General features: G+C 61.1%; 1 protein-coding gene across 2 annotated transcripts; it reads left to right on the plus strand.

Annotated features, from left to right (window-relative positions):
* Window positions 1-655: 655 nt before the first annotated feature.
* MICALL2 (MICAL like 2) lies at window positions 656-19,717 on the plus strand. Of its 2 annotated transcripts, XM_081035267.1 has the most exons (18): window positions 656-917; window positions 8,294-8,342; window positions 9,080-9,221; window positions 10,076-10,263; window positions 10,990-11,114; window positions 11,379-11,733; window positions 11,911-12,164; window positions 13,589-13,857; window positions 14,203-14,296; window positions 15,409-15,569; window positions 16,092-16,262; window positions 16,886-16,950; window positions 17,047-17,170; window positions 17,264-17,354; window positions 17,466-17,539; window positions 18,196-18,310; window positions 19,053-19,099; window positions 19,508-19,717. In XM_081035267.1, the coding sequence occupies exons 1-18, from the start codon at window positions 775-777 to the stop codon at window positions 19,582-19,584; spliced, it is 2,544 nt and encodes an 847-aa protein (XP_080891393.1). In that variant the 5' UTR covers window positions 656-774; the 3' UTR covers window positions 19,585-19,717. The 2 variants fall into 2 exon arrangements, with proteins under 2 accessions (XP_080891393.1, XP_080891392.1); XM_081035266.1 differs by having other exon boundaries at window positions 11,379-12,164.
* Window positions 19,718-25,306: the final 5,589 nt, after the last annotated feature.

Consider the following 25,306-nt stretch of genomic DNA (forward strand, 5'->3'; position numbering starts at 1 on the left):
CCCTCAAGGATTTCGTGCTGCAGAAGCAGCCTGAGTGGACACGTCCCAGGAGGGAGGCTCTTTGGTGTACATCCTCCTAGCTGGGCCACCCTGGGCACCACCGTGCCCCTGTCCCAGCCTCAGTTGCCTCTTCTGTAAATGAGGAGTGAGGCCCGCCTTTCCTGGCACCCCCACCGGCATGAGAACCCCGATGGGAAAGACCTTTGAGAGGGGCTCGGTGGGGTGGGGGTGGGGGTCTCCCGGGGACCACAGGCAGGCAGACGGGCCAGCTCCATCATTTCCCAGGCATGTGACCAGAGGCAAGCGTCAGTTTCCCCTTCAGAAAGGTGGCCACGTCTTCCATTTCTTAACGAGGGCTGGTGGTGTGCCTGTGTGTGTGTGGGGGGGGGGGCGGGGACGGGAAAAGAAACAATCTGAAAGCCTCCCGGAGCACTGGCGGCCAGGACCCCAGCGCGGGCGCCTCCCCTTCCCCGGGCTGGCGACTGGGAGGGGAGGGAGGCGGCGTGAGGGGGCCCCGGTGGGTGGGCGGGGCTTGGGCGGGACCGTGCTCTGGAGGGGCGGGGCCCGGCGGGGCGGGGGCGGGGCTTGCCGGGGGCGGGGCCGTGCGGGTGGACTCCCGCCGCACTCCCGCCCGCTGCCTTCCCGCCGGCTACACGGCCGCGGCTCGTCGTCGTCCCAGCTCCGGGATCGGGCTCCTGGTCCTCTGGGGTGGCCGGCCCGCGGTTCCCGGGAGGCACCATCCGGTCTCTGCCGCCCGGGCGGCCAGCTGTCCGCATGGCCGCCATCAAGGCGCTGCAGCAGTGGTGCCGGCAGCAGTGCGAGGGCTACCGGGACGTGAGCATCACCAACATGACCACGTCGTTCCGCGACGGCCTGGCCTTCTGCGCCATCCTGCACCGCCACCGGCCCGACCTCATGTGAGTGCCCCGACTCCCCTGGGGACACTGAGACAGGAACTGTAGGACCGGCCGGGAAGGGGAGCGCAACCCGCTATGGCCCCGAGGCTGCCCCTGATGGCCTCAGTTTGCCCATCCGCCAAGTGGAGCTGGGCCGGAGCCACGACGTCCGGCCGCCCCCGCTAGCTTAGGCGGTGACTCAGGCCGGCGTCCCGGGCTCTGGTCTCAGCCTCCCCTCCCGCTCACCTCCCTAGGAAGGGGCCGGCAGAGTTGTCCTGTGGGGTCCAGACAGCCTTACTGTCCGGTGCCCTGCCCAGCAGCTCAGGGGGTGGGCTCACTCAGCGTTTCCTGTGTGGTACTGCCCCTCCTCCAGCCTGCTCAGGGACACTGAGCAGGAAGCCTGCGACCCCCAGGTCCTGTCAGTCCTCCACACCTTAGGGTGAAGGGTGATAAGCGATGAGGTAGAGGCGGGGTCCCACCTTGTTTTGGGATCTCATCCCCACCCTAGACCCACTTCCGCCTTGATTCATTCAGCAAATGCTCTTTGGCTGGGACTGGGACCCGGCTTGCTGAGACAGCTCTGTGTGGGGAAGCCCTGGTCCCTGCCTCGCCTCCTGTGAACTCTGGAGGGGCAAAGCTGCAAGGGGGGGTCCCTGGGCAGGCTGGACAGAGGCTCTGGAAGGGTGTCCTGGGAAGGCCACCTGAAGCTCAGGCACCTTCTGGAAAAAGCAGGCTTGAAGGAAGGCATTCATTCTCCTGAGAAGTCCAGGCTGGAGCCTGGGGTGGGTGGAGTGTGTCTGCAGGGAGGTCTTGGGGCTGGGAGAGGCCAGAGGCCACACCTTCTAGATGCTGCCCTCAGGCCTCTTGCTCCATAGGCGGGGAAACTGAGGCCCAGAGAGGAGGTGCCCTTGTTCAGGTCGCAGAGGATGTAAGGCAGAGTCAGGGCTGGCAGTTGGGGCTCCTCCCCTGTGCCCAGATGTCCTTTCCACCCCAGGGATTGTCCCTGGGCACCACTCAGTACGAGGAAGCTCGTTTTGAGAGAGGCCTGCCTGCATGGAATTCCTCTTCCCGCCTGAGGATGTGAAATGCGTTTGTGGAGCCTCGTGGGGAGGCCCCATGTTGCAGGTGGGCAGCAACCTCTGCTTCGCGCCTGGAGAGGGGTCTGGTCGCCACTGGAGGCAGAAGACGGGGCAGAATGTGCTTCCACATTGAACCCTCAAAGCTGAGCCCTGACAGGTTGGGCTGAGGATGTGAAAACTGGGAGAGGGACCAGGAACAGAGGTGGGCAGGCTGAGCCCTGCCGGTGCACGCAGAGTCCTGCGTAAGGCTGGTGGGGGCCTGAGCTGAGGCAGCCTGGACGAGGCCAGCCTGAGGAGTCTGTGACTGGAGGGAAACATGGTGGTCTGCCGGCTCAGCAGCCTCGGGATGATGGCACAGATGTAACTGGAGATTTGGGGCCTTTCCGAACCCCGGGAGCTTCCATCTGCTCCCAGTTGTGCTGGGTTGGAGGCTGTGTGTGTGTGTGTGTGTGTGTGTGTGTGTGTGTGTGTGAGAGAGTGAGCGAGTGTGTGTGTGCGCCTGTCCCAGCATGCACTGCCCGTGGGTGAGCACAGGCATGCACATGTGGGTGTGTACACGAGCTGGCACAAGCAGGCGTCATAGAGCTGTTCATTTAACCATTATTGAGTGCCGGCTTTGTACTCAGTGCTGAATGCTTTACAACATAGCCTTGGCCCCTGCCTTAGTAAGTGACATTTGAGTCACAGAGACAGACAGTGAACAGATAAATGCCTAAAAGTTCAAGGCAACTCCAGAGAGTGGTGAGGGGGCCGTCCACCCTCCCCGTTACGTGTGGGCATCGCGTTATCTTGCTGCTGGTTTGACTGTTGTCTATCTCCCCACTGGACTTTCAGCTCCAGAGGGTGGAGGTGTCTGTTGTGTTCACGGCTGTGTCCCCAGTGCCTGGCGTGTCTGGCACATGACAGGTGTTCTGTAGCTGTCAGCGTGTATTTGGAGGTCTACAGATAAGGGCTCAGTAGGTACGGCAGGAGTTCAGTAGGAGTTGTAAAGTAAGGCTCTGCTGGTGCGAGTGCAGAAGGGCGGCGGAGGTGGCCATGTGACCGCAGAGGCAGAGATTGGAGAGATGTGGCCACAAAGTTAAGGGAGGCCTGAAGCCACCAGAAGCTGGGAGGGACAAGGAACAGAATCCCTCCAGAGCTCCAGAGGGGGCGGGCCCCGCGACACGGTCAGACGTCTGACTCCAGAACTGTGGAGAATAAATATCTTGTTTTAAGCCACCCAGTTTGTGGTCATTTGTTACGACCGGCCCAGGACACCAGCACAGGCCTCGAGACGTGGTGAGGTGAAGTAGGGGCTCCTTAGATCTGGCTGAAGGAGTACACGCGTGTGCTGCGGGTGTGTTCGCACTGGAGTGTGGGCACACGTGGGTCCCTGTGCCCCAGCCCTTTGATGTGCCTGTGTCTGTGTCTTAAACACCTGTCCCCTCTCTGGTCCCCGCAGTGCCTTTGGGCAAGTTGGTGGCCTGGAGGGCGCGGTCTCACCAGGAAGCCCTGAGCTGCCCGGCCCGCCCCCAGTGGTGAAGGACAACGCAGGGTGGCCATCCTCTTGGGGTGAGACCCACCCCCACACTGCCCATCCTGTGAAGACCCTCTGGCGGCAGGAAAGTGGAGATCCTGTCTCCATATCGCCTAGCTTTGCCACCAGGAAGTCCTTCCCTTTGTCTCATCTCAGACCTTCCTGCTGCATGGGAGCCCGTTTCCTCCTCAGAGGGAGAGCCACTGTGAAGGAGCTGCTGGGCACTGAGCCAGCCCGGTGGGGCCTCGGGCCGCCTGACGCTGACTCCTACTTCTGCCTCTGCCCAGGAGTTCACGTGTGGCCCTGCTCCAGGAGGCAGTGTGACCTGCTTTGGTGGCCCCACAGGGACCCTGGGAGGTGTGCATGAATCTCTGTTGTTGGGAGACAGGCTCCCCCAGCACTGTTCATCTGGGAAGCAGCCAGCCCCTGCCCACCCCACAGCTGTGGGGTTTCTGCTTGTGTGTGTTAGGGTGCCTGCCACAGTGCTGGCTGCCCGGCAGCTCTGCCCTCAGAGTCTGTTTCCCCATGAGGCCAGGTGAGTGCAGGAACCACCCAGAACAAACAACCTGTCTGGACTGTAGCAGCCTTCCGTGGTTTTCAGGAGCCGGAGGAGGGGCCGGTGCCTAGCCAGTGGCTGAGCAGGGAGCCCTTCCCAGCAGCAGTCACAGGGTTCCAGGGCTGGTCAAGGAAGGAGGGGCCATGGACGCCAGGCCATTTGTGGTGGTTGTGTACAGCCTGGCTGGGGTGTCAGGAACGGGGCTGGAAGCCTGCTGGCCTCTGTAGCCCGAGCCCCAACCCCGTGGAGTGACTGACCTGATATTTCTCTGGAGGGTGTCAGGGCTGGCCAGAAGCAGGGGGCGGCTCCCTACCGTCTTCTGGACGCGCCTACTGTTGGGGGTCAGGAGACTCACTCCCAGAGGCCCCACCCCAAAGCTCTGAGGCAGTACTGCTTCCCTTCCTGGGCCAGGCTGACCCCCTCCTTCATAAGGTCAGCAGGAAGATGCGTGGGACAGAGGCCTGCTAGGCCCCGGCCTCAGGCTTGCTGTCCAGTCCCTGCTGCTGCCTTCCAGCCAGAATCTCCAGGATGGATGCGGGAGGTGTTGCCAGCCCCCTCCTTGGGGGCAGTCCAGGGCCCTGGGGACCCCCACACCAGACCACTGCAGAAGGCCCAGGGCTGACCCCTCCTGGCTGGGCCCTGCTCTGGGCTGAGCTGGGGGTCAGGGTGAGCTCTGGCTTGGGGGGAGGCCTGCAGCCAGGCAGCTGGCAAGGGGCCTCATTTGTCCACCAGGTGCAAGAAGGTGGGGGCCCTGGGACCCGGCCCTCTCAGGCCCCCTTCCTCACCCAGTGCTGTCCCCCTCCCCTAGCATGTCTGCCTTGGGTCTCTTTCCTGAACCACATCTCTCCACCTCTGCCTTGTGGCCTCTCCCTTCTGGTGTCTGTCCCTCTCCATCTTTTTCTGTTTGTGTCTCTCTGTCTCCAGCTCTTTCTCTGTCTGTCCCTCTGTCTGTCCCCACACCCTCTCTGCTTCCCTTCCCGCAGGATTAACTCCAGATGTGTTGGAGGTGCCTGGGGAAGGCCCAGGAACTTTCCCTCTGTCTGCCCCGCTCGCTGTCCCAGCGCCACCCCCTACCCCGGGCTGCATTTTGTTCTAGGAAATAAGCAGCATAAGGTCAGCTCTCTGGGAATTTGGAAGGGGGCACACATTCCCCAGAGCCCCCTTCAGGTGCTTGACAGTCTGAAGTCAAATTGTGGCCTCAGGAGGCAGAGAGGGCCGGGCTGGGCGCATGGTAGCACTCAGCAGACAGTCCCGGCATGCAATCACTCAAGGATGATGACGTGTAGACCTGAGGCTATTCATTCCAGTGCTGAAATGATAAACGAATGCCACGAGAGTCTGCTCACTCCAAGCATTTATGGAGCGCCAGCTGTGTGCCTGGCCCGTGGCAGGTACCTTGGCACACTAGAACACACCTGATTATAAATTTCAGGAATTTGACTGAAAAAACGACCTACCTCGGAGGGTGCCCAGGCCCCAGCCCTCCTGGCAGCAAGTTCTGATGCTCGGGCTGCCTCCCCGAAGACCAGCTGCTCACAGCCGAGCGAGGGTGACAGTGACGCTCTGTGGTCCGACAGGGCATTAAATGCAAGCCAGTGCCTCCCCGAGGTCCCGCCAAAGCTGGGTGTTCATCTGCCGAACAAAGCACCGCAATGGGGCCGTTGAACACAGCAGAGCTTGCAGAAGCCCGAGGTCGGGTGGCGGCAGCCGGTCCCTCCTGAGGCCTCTGTCCTGGGTGTGTGGACGGCTGTCTTCTCCGTGTCCTCATGTTGTCTGCCCTCTGCATCCCTCTGTTCAGACTTCTTTTTTATAAGGACAGTCATTTTGGATTATAGCCCACCCCAGTGACCTCATTTGAAGTTGATTCTGTAAAGATGCTATTTCCAAATAAGGTTGCGTTCCAAGGTTTCGGGGGAGAGGACTCCAACATATAACTTTTTGGGGGGCACAATCCAGCCCATCCCACCAGGGGTCTCCTTGCTGGCAGAAAGCGAGTCAGGATGGACTTCCTGAGGGCCGGGCAGGGTCTCCATATCTCTTTCACTCCAGTGATTTCCACCAGCACTGGCCTCAGACGCCCCCCTGGCATCAAGGGATGTGTGCTTGGGCCTCAACCATCCAAAGGCAGGAAAGTGTCCACTTGGGGATATGTGGAGGAGCCTGGTCCCAGAGGGCTGGCCAGGGTGGTCCAGCCCAGCGTGGACTTGGTCTTGAGAGGCTGCGGTCCTTGAACTTGAATGGAAGAGCAATTCTGCGGCCCCGACTTGCTCACCTCTGACCCTGCCCAGCAGGGCTGGCCGGCCGTGTGGGTACCTGATGTACCGGGAGCCCTGAGGCTCACTCTAGGTCTCGAGGAAGAGAGGGCCGCACAGGGCAGCTGGCCACCCCAAGGGGCATACTGAGGCCCATGCAGAGGTCCTCCTTCTCTCATTTGTTTGGAGACGAAACAGAACTTGTTATCTTGCCCTCCCACCACCGGGCATCTTGCTGAGGACACGGCATCGGTCAGTGACCCAGGGCAGGTCTGGAGAAGAGATTGAGCTTTCAAAGGGATGGGGGAGGGGGCTTCTGAGCCCCGACACCAGGGACGAGGGCCAGCGTGGCTGAGAGCCCCCAGGGCGTTGGAAGGAGACCCACGCTCCACGAGCCTGTGGACACTGGTGGGACACACTCAGTGCACGGTGGGGGTGCAGGCTGTGCTGACCGATGCAGCGCCCACCCTGCCCACTCCTTCCGGTCATTTGTCCACCCAGAGACAGATCAGTCCACCATCTTGTCCTCTGCACAAAAGCCCCCTCTGTGCTCGTGGGGTGGTCGTAACATCTGGAACGCGTTACCTGGGAGGTGGTCCAAGCGGAAGCGGGGTGGTTTCCGGAAGAGCCGGGCAGGCTGATGGACGGTGGGGCCTCTAGGAGGCAGGTGGGCAAACCACAGCCCCGGCCTCTCCCACTCCCCACCATGGGGCTGTGGGCCCACCACTGCCCTGGCCTCAGTTTCCTCATCTGTAACAGGATTGTGATGGGGTCCCAGGCCAGGTAACCACAGCGTCACCCCCTCTGTTTGAGACTCCCCAGCCTTCAATTCATCAGCCAGGGCCCTTCAATTCATCACCAGAAGCTGCCCTGTCCTCTCGTATGGGACACGGGGGCCCCAGAGAAGAGAGGGCTCGCCCAGAGTCAGACAGCATGGCCTGGAGGAGTGGGGACGCGTCTCTCAGCCTGATCTGTCCTGTGCTGTGAGGCTTCCAGAACAATCTAGGTCACATTGAAACGGCAAGGCTGCCATTCAGTCCCCACAGACACTGTTTAACCAGCCTTCTCGGAACCATCAGCTCGAGTCAGGCTGAGCATCCGGGGGGCTGCGTGCCTGCTGGGGTCCGGCTGTACATTCTGCTCAGAGCATGCTCCCGGGTGTGTGAGGCGCTCTGATGCCCGTGCTGGGCGTGTGCACAGGGTGGCGGGCAGCCTCGAGCTGCCCAGGGCTCCTTTCAGAACAATTGTGCTCTTGGCCTCTCCAGGAAGTCCTGCTGTCGGGCCAGGCCTGGGACTCCTGCCCCTGGGATGTCCCACACCCCTGTGGTCAAGTGTGGGGTTGGGCAGGGGCTCTAATAGTCTCAGCCTCAGGGTTTGCTCCCTGAGGAGGAGGCTGGGTACCTGGTGAGCGCTTATGGTCAAACTTCAAATGCCTGGACGCTGGGGTCCTGGCCTGACTTTGGTCTTCCTACTTGTGACCTCAGGCACGTCCCAGAGCTGCTCTGTGCCTCAGTTTCCTTATCTGTGAGAGGTGGACGTTGGCAGTGTGTACGGGTGTGAGCACTGAGTGAGCAGGTGTCGTGGGAGGTACTGGGGAAATGAAGTGAACGGTGGGAGGGTGGTGGCTGAGCCCCGTCGTCACTCCCGTCCTGGATCCTGCCACGTCCACCCCATGTTCTCACTGGCCTATGAGCTTCGCAGGAGGTTGGAGGCAGCCCTGTGAGCTGTGCCGTGGCCGGCACAGGAACAGTGGTCAGGACTGGGCTGCGGCTGTGAGGCCATCAGTGCCCAGGTCACCGGGGACGCTGGAGCACTGCTGAGCCCAGAGCAGGGCTAGAGCCCCTGGTGCTGGCCCTGGGCTCCTCAAGGCTGCTGTGACCTCCTTGCTTCACACGGCTCCTATCACCCCCACGTCAGTTTCCCAATTTAGGTAGAACGACTTCTGAGGCCTTTCCGGTCCTCCCTCCTTTGGACACTTGTGTTTTATCTTCCAGAAACTTCAGTGCTCTCAGGAAGGAAAACATTTATGAAAACAACAAACTGGTGAGTTCGGGTCCTGCCCCGCGCCACGGGAGTTGTGGAGGCGGGGCTCGCTGCCCGTGACCTCAGCTCCCGAAGTAGCCTCTGATCTGCAGCCAGGCCCACCTGGTCCCCTGTTCCTCATGCGGCGGGCAGGTGAGGGAAGGGGTGGGGAGTGGTTGGACCATCCTTCCCGCCTAAGGCAGAGCAGTGTCCAGAGGTGGTGCTGGGTGGGTCCTGGGACGGCCAGCGGCTGGCTGTTCCAGGGACCACTGCCCCGACCCCACCCACTTAGCCGTGGCCACCAGGGCCCTGAACACACTGCTCTGACCAAGCTGTCAGGCTGTCCTGCCGTACCAGCTACAAGACCCTTCCCATGCCAACCAGCTTCAGTGTCCTTGCTGCAAAATAAGCTGTTTCCAATGGGCACAGAAGGCAGAGGCCCCTGGCCTGTCAGGTGTGCACCGCGCTCCTGCCAGGGGAGGCCGTGGGTGAGGCCCACGGGACTGGCTCCCGAGCTCCTACAGTCCTGTGTGATTGGGATCTGATCCCCACTGTGCAGACGGGTGCACTGAGGCCCAGAGGTCACGCAGGCCAAGCCGAGCTCGAACCCTGAACCCAGACCTTTCTGGGCTTCAAGAGGTGTTCCTGCCTCTGGCCCTTGCCTCCCTTCATCCCCCTCCTCTGGGGGGGAGCTGGTGGCCTGGCCAGGGGGGGAGGGGTCTCCTGGCCTGCTCCCTGCTGACCGCCCCCTCCCCAAGGCCTTCCAAGTGGCGGAGGAGCAGCTGGGTATCCCTGCCTTGCTGGACGCAGAGGACATGGTGGCTCTGAAGGTGCCGGACCGGCTGAGCGTGCTGACCTACGTGTCACAGTACTACAACTACTTCCATGGACGTTCCCCCAGTGAGTTGGGACTCCCACACAGCTGTGGGCAGGTGCCACCTGTCCCCACAGCAGCTGGCACCCAGCACTTCCTGGCATGCAGGCGTGTGCAGCTCGCAGTGCTGGGGCTTCCTCCCAGGGGCCCAGAGCCCCTCGTCCTGCTGGGAGTGCTGAGCAAGGCACTGGCCCCTGGTCCTGCCACACACCCTGATGGGAGCAGCCTCAGCCGTCCCCACTCCACTCGCGCCTGTCTACTGATCAGAAGCTCGCATCTCCTGTCTCTCCTTCCCCTCTGGGCCTCGTTTGCCTTGCCTGCACCCCTGGGGCTCTGTGCCCAGCAGTCCTGCCTCCAGTAGCTTGGTAGACCCCATGAGGGCTCCCAGGCCCTCTCTAGATGCCCCCCAACCACCCTCATCTGGTCCTGACATTCGGCCCTGTGGAAACCAGGCTGGCCCTGGCTCCAGGCCCTGTGTGCAGGGGAAGGGTGTCTATTCCAGCTGCTTTGTACTTCCGTCCCTCCCCCCACATTCCTCATCCAGGCCTTAGAAATCCCCGGAATCACTCTGGGCTCAGGGCCAGCCCTGCCTTTATATTCCCACTTTGTGGAGAAATAGAAAAGTCCCTTTTCTCTGACCCCAGATCTGGGTCTCAGAGGGAGGGAGAGAGGGAGAGGAGGCAGTGGGTGGGGCCAGGCTCCAGCAGGGAATCTGGCTGGGGCTGCCCCTCCCCACTGGCCTCCCAAACGGCATGAGCTGCCCCCACTTCCCGTGACTCTAGACCCCTGCTGGACATGTGCACCTCCAGGGGACCCAGGCAGGGGTGGCCCAGGGTGTAGGGCTGGGCTGGGCCCCCTGACCCTGTGTGTCTTGTGCCAGTTGGGGGCATGGCTGGCATTAAGAGGCCCCCGTCCGACTCTGAAGAGGAGCTGTCAAGGAAGAAGGCCCCACCCCAGCCGGCCAGGCCCTCGCCCACCCCAGCCCGCGGACACCCGCTGTCTCCAGTCAGCACAAACCCCATCGTCAGGCAGAAGGATAGGGGCACAGAGGGCCCCCTGCTGCCGGCTGTAAGCTACCAGCCCCACACTCCCTGTGGTTCTTGGGTTTTCCACTGGCTGTCACTGAGCAGGCTGGAGGGAGGGACTGAGTGTAGACCCACCACAGTGCGTGGGAGGGGGCGGAGTCCCCTTAGGAGCCCACCATACAGGCTCCCGAGCTCCTTCAGTCCTGTGTGGTCGGGATCTGATCCCCACTGTGTAGATGGGTAAACTGAGGCCCAGAGGTCACAGGCCGAGCTGAGCTCGAACCTTGAACCCAGATCTTTCTGGGCTCCGACTGGGTTTCTCGCCTCTAGCTGCTCTGTGTTGGGTGAGACTGGGAAAGAAGTCTGGGTGTGTCTACTGCTAGGCCTGCCCTGCACAGTGAGCTTGGGTGTCCCCACTTTTCAGAGGTGGAGACTGAGGAGGGTGATAACTTGTGCTTGGGCGCCCCCTGCTGTCCCCGGGCTGTCATACCAGGCTCCAGGACATTGGGAATTGGATTTCTGTACCTTGGGGTGGGGTCTGGACCTCCTCCCTCCACCCCACAGTCAGGTCCCCAGCCCCATCCCCTTGGGCCAGGCTGGAGACCCTAAACTTGGCATCCAGTGGCCTGGGCATGAGCCCTGGCTGCCCCTCTGCGGCCTCCCATCTGTAGAATACATAGGGTCCTCTCGAGGCTCATGGGGCAGCTTCAGGAGGGTGGGCAGGGCCCGTGGTAGGAGCTCAGAAACGTCAGCTGGCACCCCTCCCAAGGGCCAGGACTCGGTGGATGGCTCCCCCGCACCCACCAGCAGCACCTGTGGGGTCTGCGGCCAGCACGTGCACCTCGTGCAGCGACACCTGGTTGATGGGAAACTCTACCATCGGAGCTGCTTCAGGTAGGGCCTGTATACGTGCGTGTGCATGTGTGCGTGCACGTGAGCTGACAGGTACAAGCACTTTCTGGGTTGTCTGCACCCCTAGTAAGGTTCTGGGTGGAGTCTGTGACTCAAAATGGTTAACAGCCATGAGAAGAAGTATCTGTTGAGTGAATGAACGACCACAGGAGTGGACACAGGAGCCTAGGTGCGTGCTCCCAGGAAAGCGCGAGTGAGGGAATGAACCCACGCCCACAGCTGCCCTGGCTTTCTCTGCCCCCACAGGTGTAAGCAGTACTCCAACACGCTGCACTCAGGCACCTACGCCGCCACGGCCAAGCCCGGCGTCTTTGTCAGCTCCAGCCACCACTCCACACCTGCCTCTGCAAGCCCCAGGTTGCCAGGCCTGGTCCCCACGCAGCCAGGGGCTGACCCCACGGACTCCAAGCCTCTCAGCTCCCCACAGAAACCACAGGAGGCGTGTGGGCGGAGACATGCTGAGCCAGAGCGCAGGCCCACTGCCTGGGAGCCCGTGGTGGGCAACTCAACTGCCAAAGGCTTTGTCCCTACCGCAGCTGACCCTCCGGCCACCACCCCCTCCCATGTCCCCCTGGAGAGACCAGCTGCACCCAGGCTCACGGTGGGTCCCCTTGGTGGCAGAGCCAGCATGCGTGTGACCAATAATTCCCCAACAGGGTGGTCACGGCTGGCACAAGACGCGGCAGCAGTCAGCCCCCGTCCTGCTGTGACCCCGAGTGCCCCAGACCCTCGCCCGGCCACACCACAAAGCCGGGCAACCCAAATGTCAGCCCCACAGACCAAGCCCAGTTTGGGTCCAGCATCTTCAGGCCCAGCAGACGCCCCGGCCTGGACACCATCGGCCTCTAGGACGCAGCAGACCCCAGAGAGGTTCTTCCAGATGCCCACAGCCGCCCCCACCACTGGCACAACCGGCAGGGCCCCAGCTCCAGCAGAGGCGTCTTCAGGGGTCAGCAGCAGAGAGCAAGCACGGAGCTGCCTCCGGAAGGCCCTTCCAGGGCCTGTGGAGACCTGCACTCAGGCGCCTGGCAGGTGGGTGGGGAAAGAGGGATGGGGGCGGGGGGGGGGCAGGCCCTACCTGCCCAGCAGCCACTGGGGCCTCAGGAGGCCTGAGGGGTTGGGGGTGGCTGGGAGGGTCCCGAGCTCTGCCCATCTGCTGTGTCACACTGGGGCTTCATGCCCCAGCCTCAGATTTCCCATCTGGAAAATTGGGTGAATGAGACGGGAGCTGGAGTACCTGGGTCAACAGGAGGGGGACAGTTTACAACCACTGTCTCCACGCTTTGGGTGGGGGACCAGGTATAGTGACGCTGCCACCTGGAGCCCCCACAAGACACATACTCAGTCCTCCTGAGGACACCTGTTTAACAGGTGGGGAAGGAGAGGCTGGGGTGGTCCAAGGGTCAGGTCGTCTTTCCCGAGCTGGGCTCTGAGCAGCCCTGCCCATGTGCCAGAGCCTTCTGCACACTGGACATGGAGCAGACGCTGTGACGGGACGGAGGGTCCCCAGGGTAACGTTCCGGGGCTTCCAGGACAACGTACCACCGACTGACTGGGGGCTAAACCAATAGACACTTGTTCCTTCTCGGTTCTGGGGCCAGAAGTCTGAGATCAAGGTGTCGGCAGGGCCACACTTTTTCCTAAGGCTCCAGGGGAGGGTCCTTCCTGCCTCTTCCAGCTTCTGGGGGTCCTGGGAGTCCCTGGGCTCGTGACCGTATCCCTATCTCTGCCTCTTGTCACATGGCCGTCTCCCCTCGGTATGTCTGTATGTCTGTTTTTCTGTCTCTTATAAGGACACTTGTCATTGGATTCAGGCCCATCCTAATCCAGGACGACCTCATCCTAACTTGATTACACCTACAAAGAGCCCATTTCCAAATAAGGTCATACTCTGAGCTGCCAGGTGGACACGAATTTTAGGGGACCCCATTCACCTCACTACAGTCGCCTAGCGAGTAAGGAGATTCCACACTAGGCTCGCTGAAAACGCTGTACCCACTGTCTCGTTCTGCCTCTATCTGGGGGGTGGTATTCCCAGCTCAGAGCTGCCCAACCCCCATTGGGTCAGCAGAGGTGCCCAGGGGCTCCAGTGGCCACAGGGCCAGGACAGTGAGCTAGGCAGGCCCAGGCCCGACCAGGGCTCGAGGCAAGTGGCTGAAGGAGGGAGGGACAGGGGGTGCAGCCCTCACCCACACAACACATGCATGGCGTGTTCTGGGATCATTTTAATCCCGCTGACCGCAGAGTTCAACAGCAGCGTAAAGTCAGATGCCGACACAGGCCAGTGCCAGAGGTGTGTGCCCGTGGCCTGTTCCTAGTCCCTCAGACGGGCTGTCTGGCCTCCCACAGGATGGTGGGCATTGGGAACCAGCCGCCAAAGGGGCTTCTGCCTGGGGGTCGTCGGGGGAGGGGCTCCTGGCTCCACCTGAGCCTGATGCTTGCTCTCACACCCACAGGCCCTCCTCAGCCACCACCCCTGGTCCGAACTGCCATCCCAGAACAGAAGGGCTACAAGCAAGTCCATCTGCCAAGCTGTCACAGCCGGCGTCTCCCCTGGCTCTTAGGCCCGCTGCAAGGCCTGAGCCACAGGCCCCCTGGAGTATGGGCAACGCCTCGGGGGCCTCCACATCGTCCCAGGCGGGCGTGAAGAGCTCAGTGGTATCCCCAGGGGCCGGCAGGGCAGGTGCCGGCTCCAGGCAGAAGCTGGAGACCCCATTGGGAAAGGGTAGGTGCTCCCCTTATGTGGACGAGTGAGAGACACGGGTGTAGGAGGTGACCATAGAGGCACGGACAGTCCGTGTCCATGGGCTCACGTGGACACACGCTCGCCTGTTTGGCAGCAGGGGAAGTTGAGGTCCAGAGACGGGGTGTGATTCCCCCAGGCACACACAGCACAGGTGGCCAGGCTGGAAGTCCTATGCCTGACTCCCACCAGTGCTCCTTCCTGCGACCCTGGCTGGCTGTGGGGCACCTGAGGGAGAGACAGCTGTAGGAAGACGGGACAGGTGAGGTCCAGACTTTCCCAGCAGGTTCCCCCCCAATATGACCCTTCTCCCTATGCTCTATTCAGGCGCTAGTGCCAGCCCCCAGGAAGGCCAGGAGGCTGGGCCGGCAGGATGGAGGGGCCTCCTGAAGCCCGTGGAGAAGAAAAACCCTGCTGACAGGTGAGGGGTGAGTGGGTGGAGCTGTGTGGGGACTCACACTGCTGGACCTGAACTTGTTTCTATTGGTTTGTGCTCAGGGAGCCTGAACAGGAGCCCATGTCCTGTGGAGCTGGGCTGCACAGGGCCCAGCACACAGTAGGTGCTTAACAAATGCTTGTGGGTGAAAGGCGGAACACACACACACACACACACACACACACATCAACTGACTGACACACCGCAAGCAGGGGTGTGCATGTCACCTGTGCATTGTAGCTGAAGGTGGGTGTGATTGTGCGCCTGAATGATGGCACAATCACACCCACCTCAGTAATGGGACGGTTCACACTGGCTTGAGAGATAGGAGTTCGCTCACACCAGCCTGAGTGATGGGTTAGTTCATACCAGCCTGAGTGACAGGTGCCAGTTCATGTGGGCCTGAGTGACAGGGGACTGCTCACACCAGCCCGAGTCACAGGGGATGGCTCATAGCAGCATGATTGACAGGTCACAGTTTACACAGGCCTGAGTAACACAGGGCCACGTTCCTGTTGTGTAACTGGAAAGTCAGGAATGTGGGCGACTGGGGAGGGTCCATCAGCCCCAGGATCCTCACTCATGTAAACCAGACTTGGTGGCTAAGGGACTAGGACGCATTCAGTGGGCCTGACCCACTTGTCAGCTTGGCAGTAGAGGAAGGGTGGCTCCCCACAGACAGCTGTTAGGACGGGGAGGGAGAGAGCGTCACTGCAGCCTCCCTCGGACATGCCACAGGCGGGGGGTCCACCCTGGTCACTGGGCATGGAGCCCCAGGGCCAGCCGTGCAGAGTGGCCGCCTGTGCACGGGGGCATGCCATGCCTGGGTGGGCAGCAGGCTGCATGTGCACACTGGGGTCCTGGCCTGAGTGGGGCGACTGCCGGGTGTTCACTGGCCCTGAGCATGTGCGCACACCTGCCGAGGGGATACTTGGTAAACACACCTGTTGCTCTAGGAGAGTCACAGGTGAGCAGGTGCATGAGCCCCAGGTCACAGCACGTGGTCCTCCCTTTCCCTGGCCTGTGTGCTGAGCTCAGGCTCGTGTGTGGCTGCGGGGCTGCCTGACCCTCCCTCAGCTGACCTGCCCTCTGTCCAGAGACAAGGAGCTGAAGGAACCGCAGGGTCCTGGAGAGCTGAGGGCGGGGCATGTGCCCCTGAAGGTCCCTGGGAGCTCCGAGACGGGTGTCCGCGCCACCCTGAGTCCTGTGCAGCAGGATAGGACACCTGGCCCAGCCGGCCCCCGGCCCAGCCTCTCAGGTAATGTTAGGTGGGAACCCAGGGGCCCGATGCTGGCCTGCCCCACAAGCCAGGAAACATGGGTCTAGGAGGTCGTCTCCTCTGGGGGCAGCTGTGAAGGGCCTGGGCCCTGCGGGCCACCCCACTGAGGGGAGGGGCAGGACAGGAGCCCGGGTCCATGGGAGGAGCTGACAGTCCTGGGCCCGCAGTCGGGGTGCACATGGGTATACACGAGTGAGTGTGTACTGAGCACACGTGGTGGGGGTGTCTGTCCCCAGCACTCAGTGGCCCCTGTATCCACGTCTAGCTCCCACCTACTTTCTGTGTGACCTTGAGTGGGTCACCAGCCCACAGGGCGGAGGACTCTGCCCTCACTGTGTAGACGTGACAGTCGGGCAGCACGTGGGCACAGGGCTGTGGGTTGATGCCGTGTTGGCTGGAGAGGCGCATGGTGCCCTGTGGGTGTCTGGCTCCGGGGAGCAGTGAGGGGAAGGCGCCTCACCTGCTGGCCTGACATGCGGCTGTGTCTCCTGCCTGCGGCAGCTGCCTCCCCCTCCCCTGCCACGTCCCCATGCCGCAGGAGGGTGGCTGTCCCTGCCAGCCTGGACATTTCTGGTGACTGGCTTCAGCCCAAGTCTGCGGGGCAGGGAGGACTGGCCCGGAGCAGGAAGGAGGAGGAGGAGGAGGAGAAGCCCTCTTCTCAGGGCAAACCAGGTCAGCCCAGAGACGCTGCCCCGTTTCTGCTGGGGTGAAGATGAAGGGGGCTCCTGAGGAGGAAGTGCCTGGTGGGAACTTGGGGGATGAATAGGAGCTCATCAGGCCTAGAGTGACGGGAAGGCACACGGGAGTGGGGGGTCCCCCAGGCCTGCACACCTGGAGACCGCTGAGCTGTGCAGGTTTGAGGTGGGGCAGGAGGCTTGGAGGACCCAGCCCCTGGCCCTTCCCACGAGCAGAAGGAGGACTGGACAGAGCCCGTGCCTCCTGGTGCCTGGGGCACTGAGACCTGATGACACAGAGGGTTTGCTCTTGGCAGCTGGTGGGCCCCGCGGCTAGGGTGCTGGTGGGGTGTCTGGTGCTGCTGACCTGGACGGCTCAGGGGCCAGGGTGGGTGTGGGAACTTATGGGGATGGTGCCTGGACCTGTTGTGAGCTGTGCCCTTTGGGCCCCAGTGGGGGGCTGCCCAGAGAACTGGGTGGGGGTAGGGAAGTGGGATGGTGGGTGGTGCAGGGGACACAGGGGGCCTGGGTGGGGACCCAGCTATTGGAGGTCAGACCACGTCTGGGTCGTCTTGGGCCTGGTGACCCTGGTCCAGGACGCTTGTCCTGCCCCTTCCCCAGGGAGGCCCTTGCTCCCGGCTGGTGTCCCTGATCCACCTGGCAAGGCGGTGACTTCCCCTGTCAGGGTGAGTAGGCCAGGGGTGGGGAGGGCGAGGAGCTCAGCCTCCCCGGAAGTGTGGCCCGGCACCCTGATCGCCCCTTAACCACCCCTTCACCCCCAGCTGCACCCCGACTACATGCCCAAGGAAGAGATCCAGAGGCAGGTGCAAAGTATCCAGAGGCAGCTGGATGCCTTGGAGCTCAGGGGCGTGGAGCTGGAGAAACGCCTGCGGGCAGCTGAGGGCGGTAAGCTACGCCCTCCCCACCACAGGCCCCCAAGCAGCCAGTCTGACCCTGGGGACCCCGTGCGAGTCGCCCCAGCCTGGCTTCTCTCCGCAGACGACTCAGAAGACGCGCTTATGGTGGACTGGTTCCGGCTCATCCATGAGAAGCAGCTTCTGCTGCGGCTGGAGTCGGAGCTGATGTACAAGTGAGAGGCCCAGGCCTCAGGCCCTCCTAGTGGCCACCTGTCCCTGTGTGGGCGGGGCGCGGGCAGTGGGCCGGCCTCACGCACGCCTGCGTCACCTCGTCACCTCGGCAGGGCCAGGGACCAGGATCTGGAGGAGCAGCAGCTGGACCTTGAGGGGGAGCTGCGCCAGCTGATGGCCAAGCCCGGTGCGTCCCGCCCTCCTGCCGGGGAGCCCAGGCCAGCCGGGGGAGGGGCTTCAGACCAGGAGGTGCAGGCTTTCCAGGGTGCTGTCCTGCTGGGTGCCTGGGTTGGTCACCGTTGGAGAGGCTGATGGGTCCTGTTTAGGGTGCACATCTCTGGAGCCCCAGGCAAGTCAAGTCTCAGCTGTTCCACTTCCTGGCTCTGCATCCTTGGCCAAGTCACTCACCCTCTCTGTGCCTGGGTTTCATCCCTGCAGAGTGGGCACTTCACTAGCTCCCAGGTTCTCCGGCTGTTGTGGGGAGTAAGAGTTAATGCCTGCAAGGTGCTGATAAGTGTGTTGTGTTGGCGCCAGGGATCCTGATCCTGGCAGTCCCCCCTCTGCCCTGAGCCTCAGTTCCCACATCTCTACAATGGGTAGATGTGAGGATGGGTAAGGAGACCCAGACAGGGGCCAGCAACACTCAGTCTCTGATATGGTCATTCATTCATTCATTCAATCTGCTTTGCCAAGAGCCCAGCACAGGCCACACACTCTGCCCCAGGTACCCCCAAGACCCTACCCTCTCCTCCAGGGACGAGCCTGACGCTTGGGGAGTGGTAGCGCTGTGGCCTGAGCGGGTGTGACCGCAGGGCTCCAGCTGATGGCAGGCTGTCCCCGCAGAGGGTCTGAAGTCACCCCAGGACTGGCAGCGGGAGCAGGACCTGCTGAAGCAGTACGTGAGTACAGTCAACAACCGCAGCGACATCATCGACTTACTGGACGAGGACCGGCTCAGGTGGGCGGGGCCCCGGGGAGTGGGAGGGGCCAGGCCCCGCCCACCTCACGCCCAGAACCTTCCTGGCCTGACCTGTGCATTTCCCAGATGGGCCCTGAGGGCAGGCTCCGCCCAGGCAGCCTGTCTTAGAGGTTCCCTGGCACAAAGCCCCTTGCACCCCATGTGCCTGATCCTCAGGGTCAGCTCAGACCAATGGAACTTCCCGCAGTGACAGAATGTTCTGTAATCGTGCTGTTCACAGTGGCAGCCATGGGGCACACGTGGTTATTGAGTGCTTCCAGTGTGGCCTGTGCAACAGACACAGGGACAGAATTTTACATTTTATTTACATTGTAAATACACGTAACCACGTGTGTCTCCTGGTGCTGAAGGAGCTGGGCCACCAGCTTTGTGACCACCCCATAGAGCTTTCCTGTCCCCATGTCTAGACAAGGGACCTGTCCAGGCCCACAGGGCCAGTGGCCAACGTCATGTGCCACTATGAGCTTGAAGGACCCTTAGCCCAGGATGTCCCAGGGACCTGCCACCCCCATGTCACTGTCCCAGGTTGTCCCAGGGCCTTTCTGTCCCCATGTCAACGATGAGGGTCTGGGTCCAGGGAGCGAGAGGGTGGCGCCAAGGTGTGGCTTGTTGTCAGGTGAGAAGGCAGGTGATCATGGTGTCAGACGGACTGAGGGCTCAGGTGTGAGGCTGACTGAAAGGGACCCAGGCCCCTCACTCACAGCCCTGGTTCCTGTTTCAGAGAACAGGAGGAGGACGAGACACTGCAGAGCATGATCCAGAATCTGGGTAAGTGGGGGACAGGGCAGGTGGTCGGGGGACAGGGCAGGTGGTCCGGGGACGGCTGGGCTCCTGGGAGATCGGGCGCTTCTGACTCCTTTGGGGGGAAGGCAGGTAGGCTTACCCTAAGGGAGGGGGTTCCTTCACTGGAAGGGCCTGAGAAGCAACTGGTCACCTCCTGGTCAGGGTGAGGGACACACTCGGCAGGGCCTTGCCCTGCAGGGGTGCCAGACCAGGTGGACACTCCAAAGACAGGCCTCTGGCTGGTTCCCCTGGGGAGGACAGAAAGTCTGGGCTTCTGCTGGGGCCTGGCTTCCTACAGGCTCTGGGGGCCCAGAGGGGCTGTGGTGGGTGGGAGGGAAGAACATGGGCAGTGGCCGGGAGGTGGGCCAGCGTCCTCAGTATCCCTGCCTGCAGACCTCCAGAGGAAGAAGCCCAAGTTCCGCTTGTCCAAGATCTGGTCCCCGAAGAGCAGAAGCAGGACCCCCGAGTGAGCTGCCTGGCCGGGCTGCAAGACCCTCGCCTGTGGGCTGGGCATGGTGGGCACCAGGGGTGGGAACCAGGGCAGCATGAGCTGCACATGTCTCCGTGGGGTCCAAGCAGCCTCAATAAAGAAACTGACCATGTGGCCTGGGCTCCATCTCGCGTTTACCCATGTGCTCCTGGGCGGTTTGGGCCAAGTGCCAGGTCTGCAGCAGCTTGGACCTGCCTGTGGCCTTGGGCAGGTGCTGGCCCCTTCTGGGCCTGGCCTGGGCCCTATGACATGGGCATTTTAGCCGCTTCCTGGCCTGGCCACAGGGATGGGCTAGACGTGAGCCTCACAGGAGCCGAGGGTGGGTGGGGCCTATGCAAGCTGCACTCAGGTGCCAGCCCCACATGGGCATGTCCATAGCAGGACGTCTGTGACTTTGGTCCTGGGATGGAGGAATCTGAGTGCTGAGCCCTGATGGCCGAGCTCCTGGTGTCCAGCAGAGGAGAAGGGCTCGTCTTCCCGACTCCTGGCAGAGAGGACACAGTTGGGCAGAGAGGGACTGAGGGTGGCAGAGTCCCTTGTAGCTCAACCTGATTCCTTGCTCAGCATGCCCCACTCTCAGTTCCCCGGGGGACTGGCTTCCCCTTTGGCCTCAGTCTCCCCACCTGCGTGAAGGGTGGGCTTGTAGCTGTCGTCCTGCGTGGTATCCAGCCACTGTGGGAACCCGTGATGGTGGTCCTGGGTCCTCAGCAGTGGCAACACACCAATACTCCCCCAGCCTGTGGCAGATGGAGTCCAGACCCCATGGGTTCCAGTGGGACAAGCTGGGAGGCCCTGGCTGAGTGCAGGGGGTCCCACAGAGCTCTTGCTGTATCCTGCTGTCTTGATGGGTGTTGGAGGGTCTCAGCTGGGGATTCTTGGGACGTGAGGTTGGGGTGTGACATGGGACAGGGAGGGCAGCTGCCTGGTGCAGAGGTGGGTTCGGTCACAGCTCTTCTGCTCAGCTGGGTGGCCTTGGGCTAGGGCTCTGCCCTCTCTGAGCCTTTGGTGGCCAGTAGACTGGCCGTATGTGGGCAGTGGGGATGGATAGGGTCACAGGGGTTTGTCTGCACTAACAGTGATGGTGAAGGGACCGCCCGCTTGCCCCGTGTTCACTGCGAGACCCCACTGGAGAGACCTGAGGGTGGGTCATGGATTCCGGCTGCCCTGGGCCCTCAGCAGGACCTGGGACACAGAGGGACCCAGCTGGTGAAGCCGCTGGATCTTGTTCCTTGGGCACTGGATGCCGTGCGTGGTTCTGAACAGAGGCCTGGGGTGTGAGACTTGCTGCCAGGATGATGGCCTAGAGGGCCTGCCTGACCCTCTAGCTGAGACCCGCCCCCACGCTATCCAGGGCCTGCCCCCCCTGACCCACGCAGTGTGGCCTCTTCACCACCAGAGGGAGGCAGAGGGCCACACATCTGGTATGTGTGGAGCGCCCAGTGGCTTCATTTTACAGATAAGGAAACTGAGGTTCAGAGAGACTATTGGACTGCCCTGAAGTCACACAGCAAGTAGATGTGGCCCGGGACTGTAATCTGGGATCCACCTCCCGGGGGCTGGGGTATGTATGGGGTCTTTGAGAGGGGCAGGGAAGGGTTCCACAGAGGGTATGTTGTCCAGCTTGTTATAGCTGTGGGCAAGTGGAGCTGGTCCTGCCCCTGGGGACATGCATGTGTCCCCTGGGGACACGCATGTCAGAGGCATTCTGCAGGGCAAGGGAGCTCCCCTCCATACAGCTGCTCCCTGGGACCCCAGAGGCTGCCTGGGGTGCCAGGTGGGCACAGGTGGGTGCTCAGTAAATGTAACCCCTGCTACTCACCCCAGGCCCTGAGCCACTGGCGAGGTGTCCTTGCTCTCCACCAGGGCCCAGGGCCCACAGACCCCATACAACACCGTGATGGCAGGACTGGGGTCACGGGAGTTACTGGGTCCTGTGACATCCATTCAGCCCAGAGACAGAACAGGTGGGGCCATGGGGACCACTCATGTGGCCCCTGGGGTACATACAAGTGGGGCCTGGCTCACCGCTGCCACACCCCCAACCTGGAGGAGAATCAGCCCAGGTCCCATCCACCCAGGGGACCCTCAACAACTTGCAAGGAAGGCCAGGGGGCCCACACCCCAGATAAGAGACAGACTCGGCTGTTTCCAGAGGCCACAGCTACGGAGCAAGAGGCCTGGCTGGACGCAGGCCCACGTTTGCTGGGTGGCTCCCTGGGCTGTGCTCCCGCCTGCATGCAGGAGGCACTCAATACGTGCCAGGGCCTTTTTCTCCCCAGATGTGGCCCAGAAAAACCAGTGTTCTCATCAGTAGATGTAGGCGTGGGAGGAGAGCACGTCATGGTGGGAGCAGGCATGTTAAGCATGCCTGGACAGCACCCCTCACCCCCACATCCACACATGTCCTCGAGCCCCACAGCCCCGTGGGTCTGGGATCTGGGGCCTGAACTGGAGGACACTCAGGGCAGAGGGGCCCATGGGCAAAGGCCCGGCTTTGTAGAAGTTCACATGGAGCTGGGGGGCAGTGGGTTCATGCGGCAGGAAGGGGGGACACTGGGTGGAGGGCGGAGGCAGGCCCTTCACAGCACCCGCTGTGGTCCGGGCTTGGAGTTCCAGACTCGGAGCTAACCAGGCCTCCCAGGACCAGAAGCGCTGAGGAAGACAATGGAGTGAGCATGGCCCGTTACATTGTTAATAAAAAGTATCATGCACACACCTTAGTCTGCAGCCGGCTGACACTTTACAAAATGCGTTCAGATGTAATCCAATTGAAACCACAATATCGGGAACATCTCATCTCATCACAAATTGAAATTATATCACATTTCTCTTTTCTTAAATTAAAAAGCTAAAACCTTTCGTTTGCTCTCCCATGTTTGTGTAAAACTTAATCAGTGGTTTTAACACCATTATGCTTCCATAAGGGCCATTTCTATTCTCATGTACAAGGGAGAACTTTCTGGAAAGGGATGAGGGGTTCGTGTGTGAGGAGGTGCAGGCGCTGGGGCTGGTGCCTGAGTGGTGGACTTGCCCGTCCATGTGCGTGGGGTAGCTGGGGGCAGCGTCCCAGGCCCTGCAAGGGACGGAGCCTCGTACTGGCTGTGTTTTGATACTGTCAGTGTTCACAATGGAGGGAAAAGTCTGGAACTGGCCACACAGTGACAGTAACAGACAAGCTGGACAGCCAGCAAGAGCGTGGGGACACAGGGCAGCCCGCTGGGCATCAGCAGGTGGCCAGTTGACCTTGTGGACATGCATGGGTCTGCTGGGCAGTCTGGAAGCAGAAGGTTTTCTGCTGCCACTTTGAGGTACAGGGCCCCTCCCTGCCAAATTATGGTGAGTGATGGGATGACATCTTTGTCTGCTGAGCTGCCCAGCACATGAGGCGTTGCCCATGTGTGTCTGTTGGCACCTGCAATGTGGCCAGTCCAAGGTCAAGGTGGGGGCAGGGCCACATTCTCCCTAAAAGCTCTCAAGAGGGTCCTTCCTGCCTCCTCCAACTTCTGTCTCTCCTGCTCTGTGGCCGCAGCACTCCAAGCTCTGCTCCCTCTTCACTGTGGCTTCTCCCCGTGCATGTCTGTGCCAAATGCCCTTTTTGATAAGGACACAGTCATATGGGTCCAGTATGCACCCTAATGACTTCATTCAGCTTGACCAGCTGCAAAGACCCGATTCCAAATACTGTCTCAGCGTGAGGGTCTGGGTGGACATGAAATTTGGGGGACACTCAGCCACTGCATCGGGGATGACAACCCCCATTTGTTTACACTCACTCAGGTTTTCTTTCTTTTCTTTTCTTTTTTTTTAAAAAGATTATTTGGGAAGGGGCACAGGACTTTATTGAGGAACAGTGTGTACTTCCAGGACTTTTTTCCAAGTCAAGTTGTTGCCCTTTCAGTCTTAGTTGTGGAGGGTGCAGCTCAGCCACAGGTCATTGTTAGTTGCAGGGGGCACAGCCCACCATACCTTGTGGGAGTCCAACCAGCAACCTTGTGGTTGAGAGGACACTGGCCCATGTGGGAATCGAACTGGCAGCCTTTGGAGTTAGGAGGACGGAGCTCTAACCGCCTGAGCCACCGGGCGGCCCCACATGTAGACTTCTTGTCCTGAGGGTAATAAACCAGGATTGTTTGAGCTCTTTGACCTGAGTGTTCTGCCAGCTGGTGGAGCCCTTTCTCCTCGCCCTCCAGTGACCCCAGTCAGGCTGTTAGCACCTTGGTGAGGAGGGCCTGACACTGGCCTCATGACCACACGTCCCACTCCTGTGAGGACAGTGTGGCTCCTGGTCCTCCCTCAGGTCTGTTGTGTAGCTTTGAGCAGGGACCTGGCTTCTTCATCAGGAAAATGGGGACACCAGTGACAATGCATTCCATGCTCTACAATGTACAGGCCGGGTGTTATAAGCGGAAGGTGCCATCACCAGCAGGCTGATGGCTGGGCCCAGGGAGAGCAGGCCACAGGGCAGCCCCAGTGGCCAGGGACCGTGGCAGACCCTTTACTGGGTAAGGTGTGTGTGGGGTGAGCTGCCCCTGTCCCCTGGTCTCAGGTGTACCTGCCACTTGGTGGGGAGGGTTGGTAATGGGGGCACAGCTCAGGAGCTCCTCCAAACCAGCTCCTGCTCCATGGACATCAGACCTTGGGGAGCACAGTACCCCCCATCCCTTCCCTCCTCCCTCCCTCCTGCTCCCACATTCTCCCTGTCACTTTTCACTGTGTGGGATAATCCTTTACAGCTTCTACCAACCACTGCAGGAGGCTGGGGTGTTACCAGGGGTCACTTCACCCCTTGGGCTTGTATGTGGGGCTGGGGGTCCCTCCCTCCTCCAGCTTGCTTAGGCTGACCTTCATGTGACCCCAGGCCAGAGCTCTGTGGCAGGAACTCAGAGGGCCCCAGAGGCCAGTGGTGGGGGAGGCTGTCATTGCTGAGAGGAGTGGGGGGAGGAAGAGGGGCTGGACCAGCCAGCAGCGCTTGGCGGGGCTCCAGGCAGCAGCCAGGTAGCCGGCTGCGTGCCTCCCTCCCCTGGAAGTGGGAGACCCCTAGGGACCCCCATGTCACATGACCCGTCAGCTGACAAAACAGGATGACTCAGCCGGCAGCTGTCGGCCCCCTGAAATAATGACAAAAACAATTAGCAATCCAAGCAGTAGCCTTTCCTTAATTATCTCCTCCGAGTTTAATTAACTAGCTAAATTATCAGCAGTAATGTAGGCATTAATTATGTCAAATTACAGTGTAAAACTCACAAAGTGTGGAAAATGTCAATTCAGCTTGGCTCACCTGCCAAGCGGGGGTGGCGAGTATGTGACGGACCTGGGCGCGGACCTGGGCAGCGACCTGCTGATGCCCAGTCGCCTGGGGCCACTAGGGCGGGGACTGGGCAGGCGCAGCGTCCACCAGGCCAGAGCATGAGAAGGTACAGGGATGGGCGCCGCGTCCCAGGGACACCCGGCAGGGCGGTGGGGACGCTTTGGCTGGGACTGAGGGCGGAAAGGGAGCCTGCTCCCCGACCAGATGGCCAGGATGCTGAATTATTAAATTATGAATATTAATACAAATCAGACACAAAAGAGGTAATAATTTTGCTGCCCTACAGAAATAATTAACATAATTTTGATAAATTACATGATAAGAGAATCTCAAAATTGAGGTAGATTTATCTTAATTAATATCTTGGACTGGCTCTGAAAGGTAAATTGTTCCT

The sequence above is a fragment of the Rhinolophus hipposideros genome, assembly GCF_964194185.1.
Source record: "Rhinolophus hipposideros genome assembly, chromosome: 23".
Taxonomy (NCBI): Eukaryota; Metazoa; Chordata; class Mammalia; order Chiroptera; family Rhinolophidae; genus Rhinolophus; species Rhinolophus hipposideros.

Coding starts and splice junctions, on each gene's coding strand:
- MICALL2 (XM_081035266.1), top strand. CDS start 775: ATGGCCGCCATCAAGGCGCTGCAGCAGTGGTGCCGGCAGCAGTGCGAG. Junction 13,858..14,202: donor GGAGACCCCATTGGGAAAGG/GTAGGTGCTCCC, acceptor TGCTCTATTCAG/GCGCTAGTGCCAGCCCCCAG. Junction 16,263..16,885: donor CTCTTCTCAGGGCAAACCAG/GTCAGCCCAGAG, acceptor CCCCTTCCCCAG/GGAGGCCCTTGCTCCCGGCT.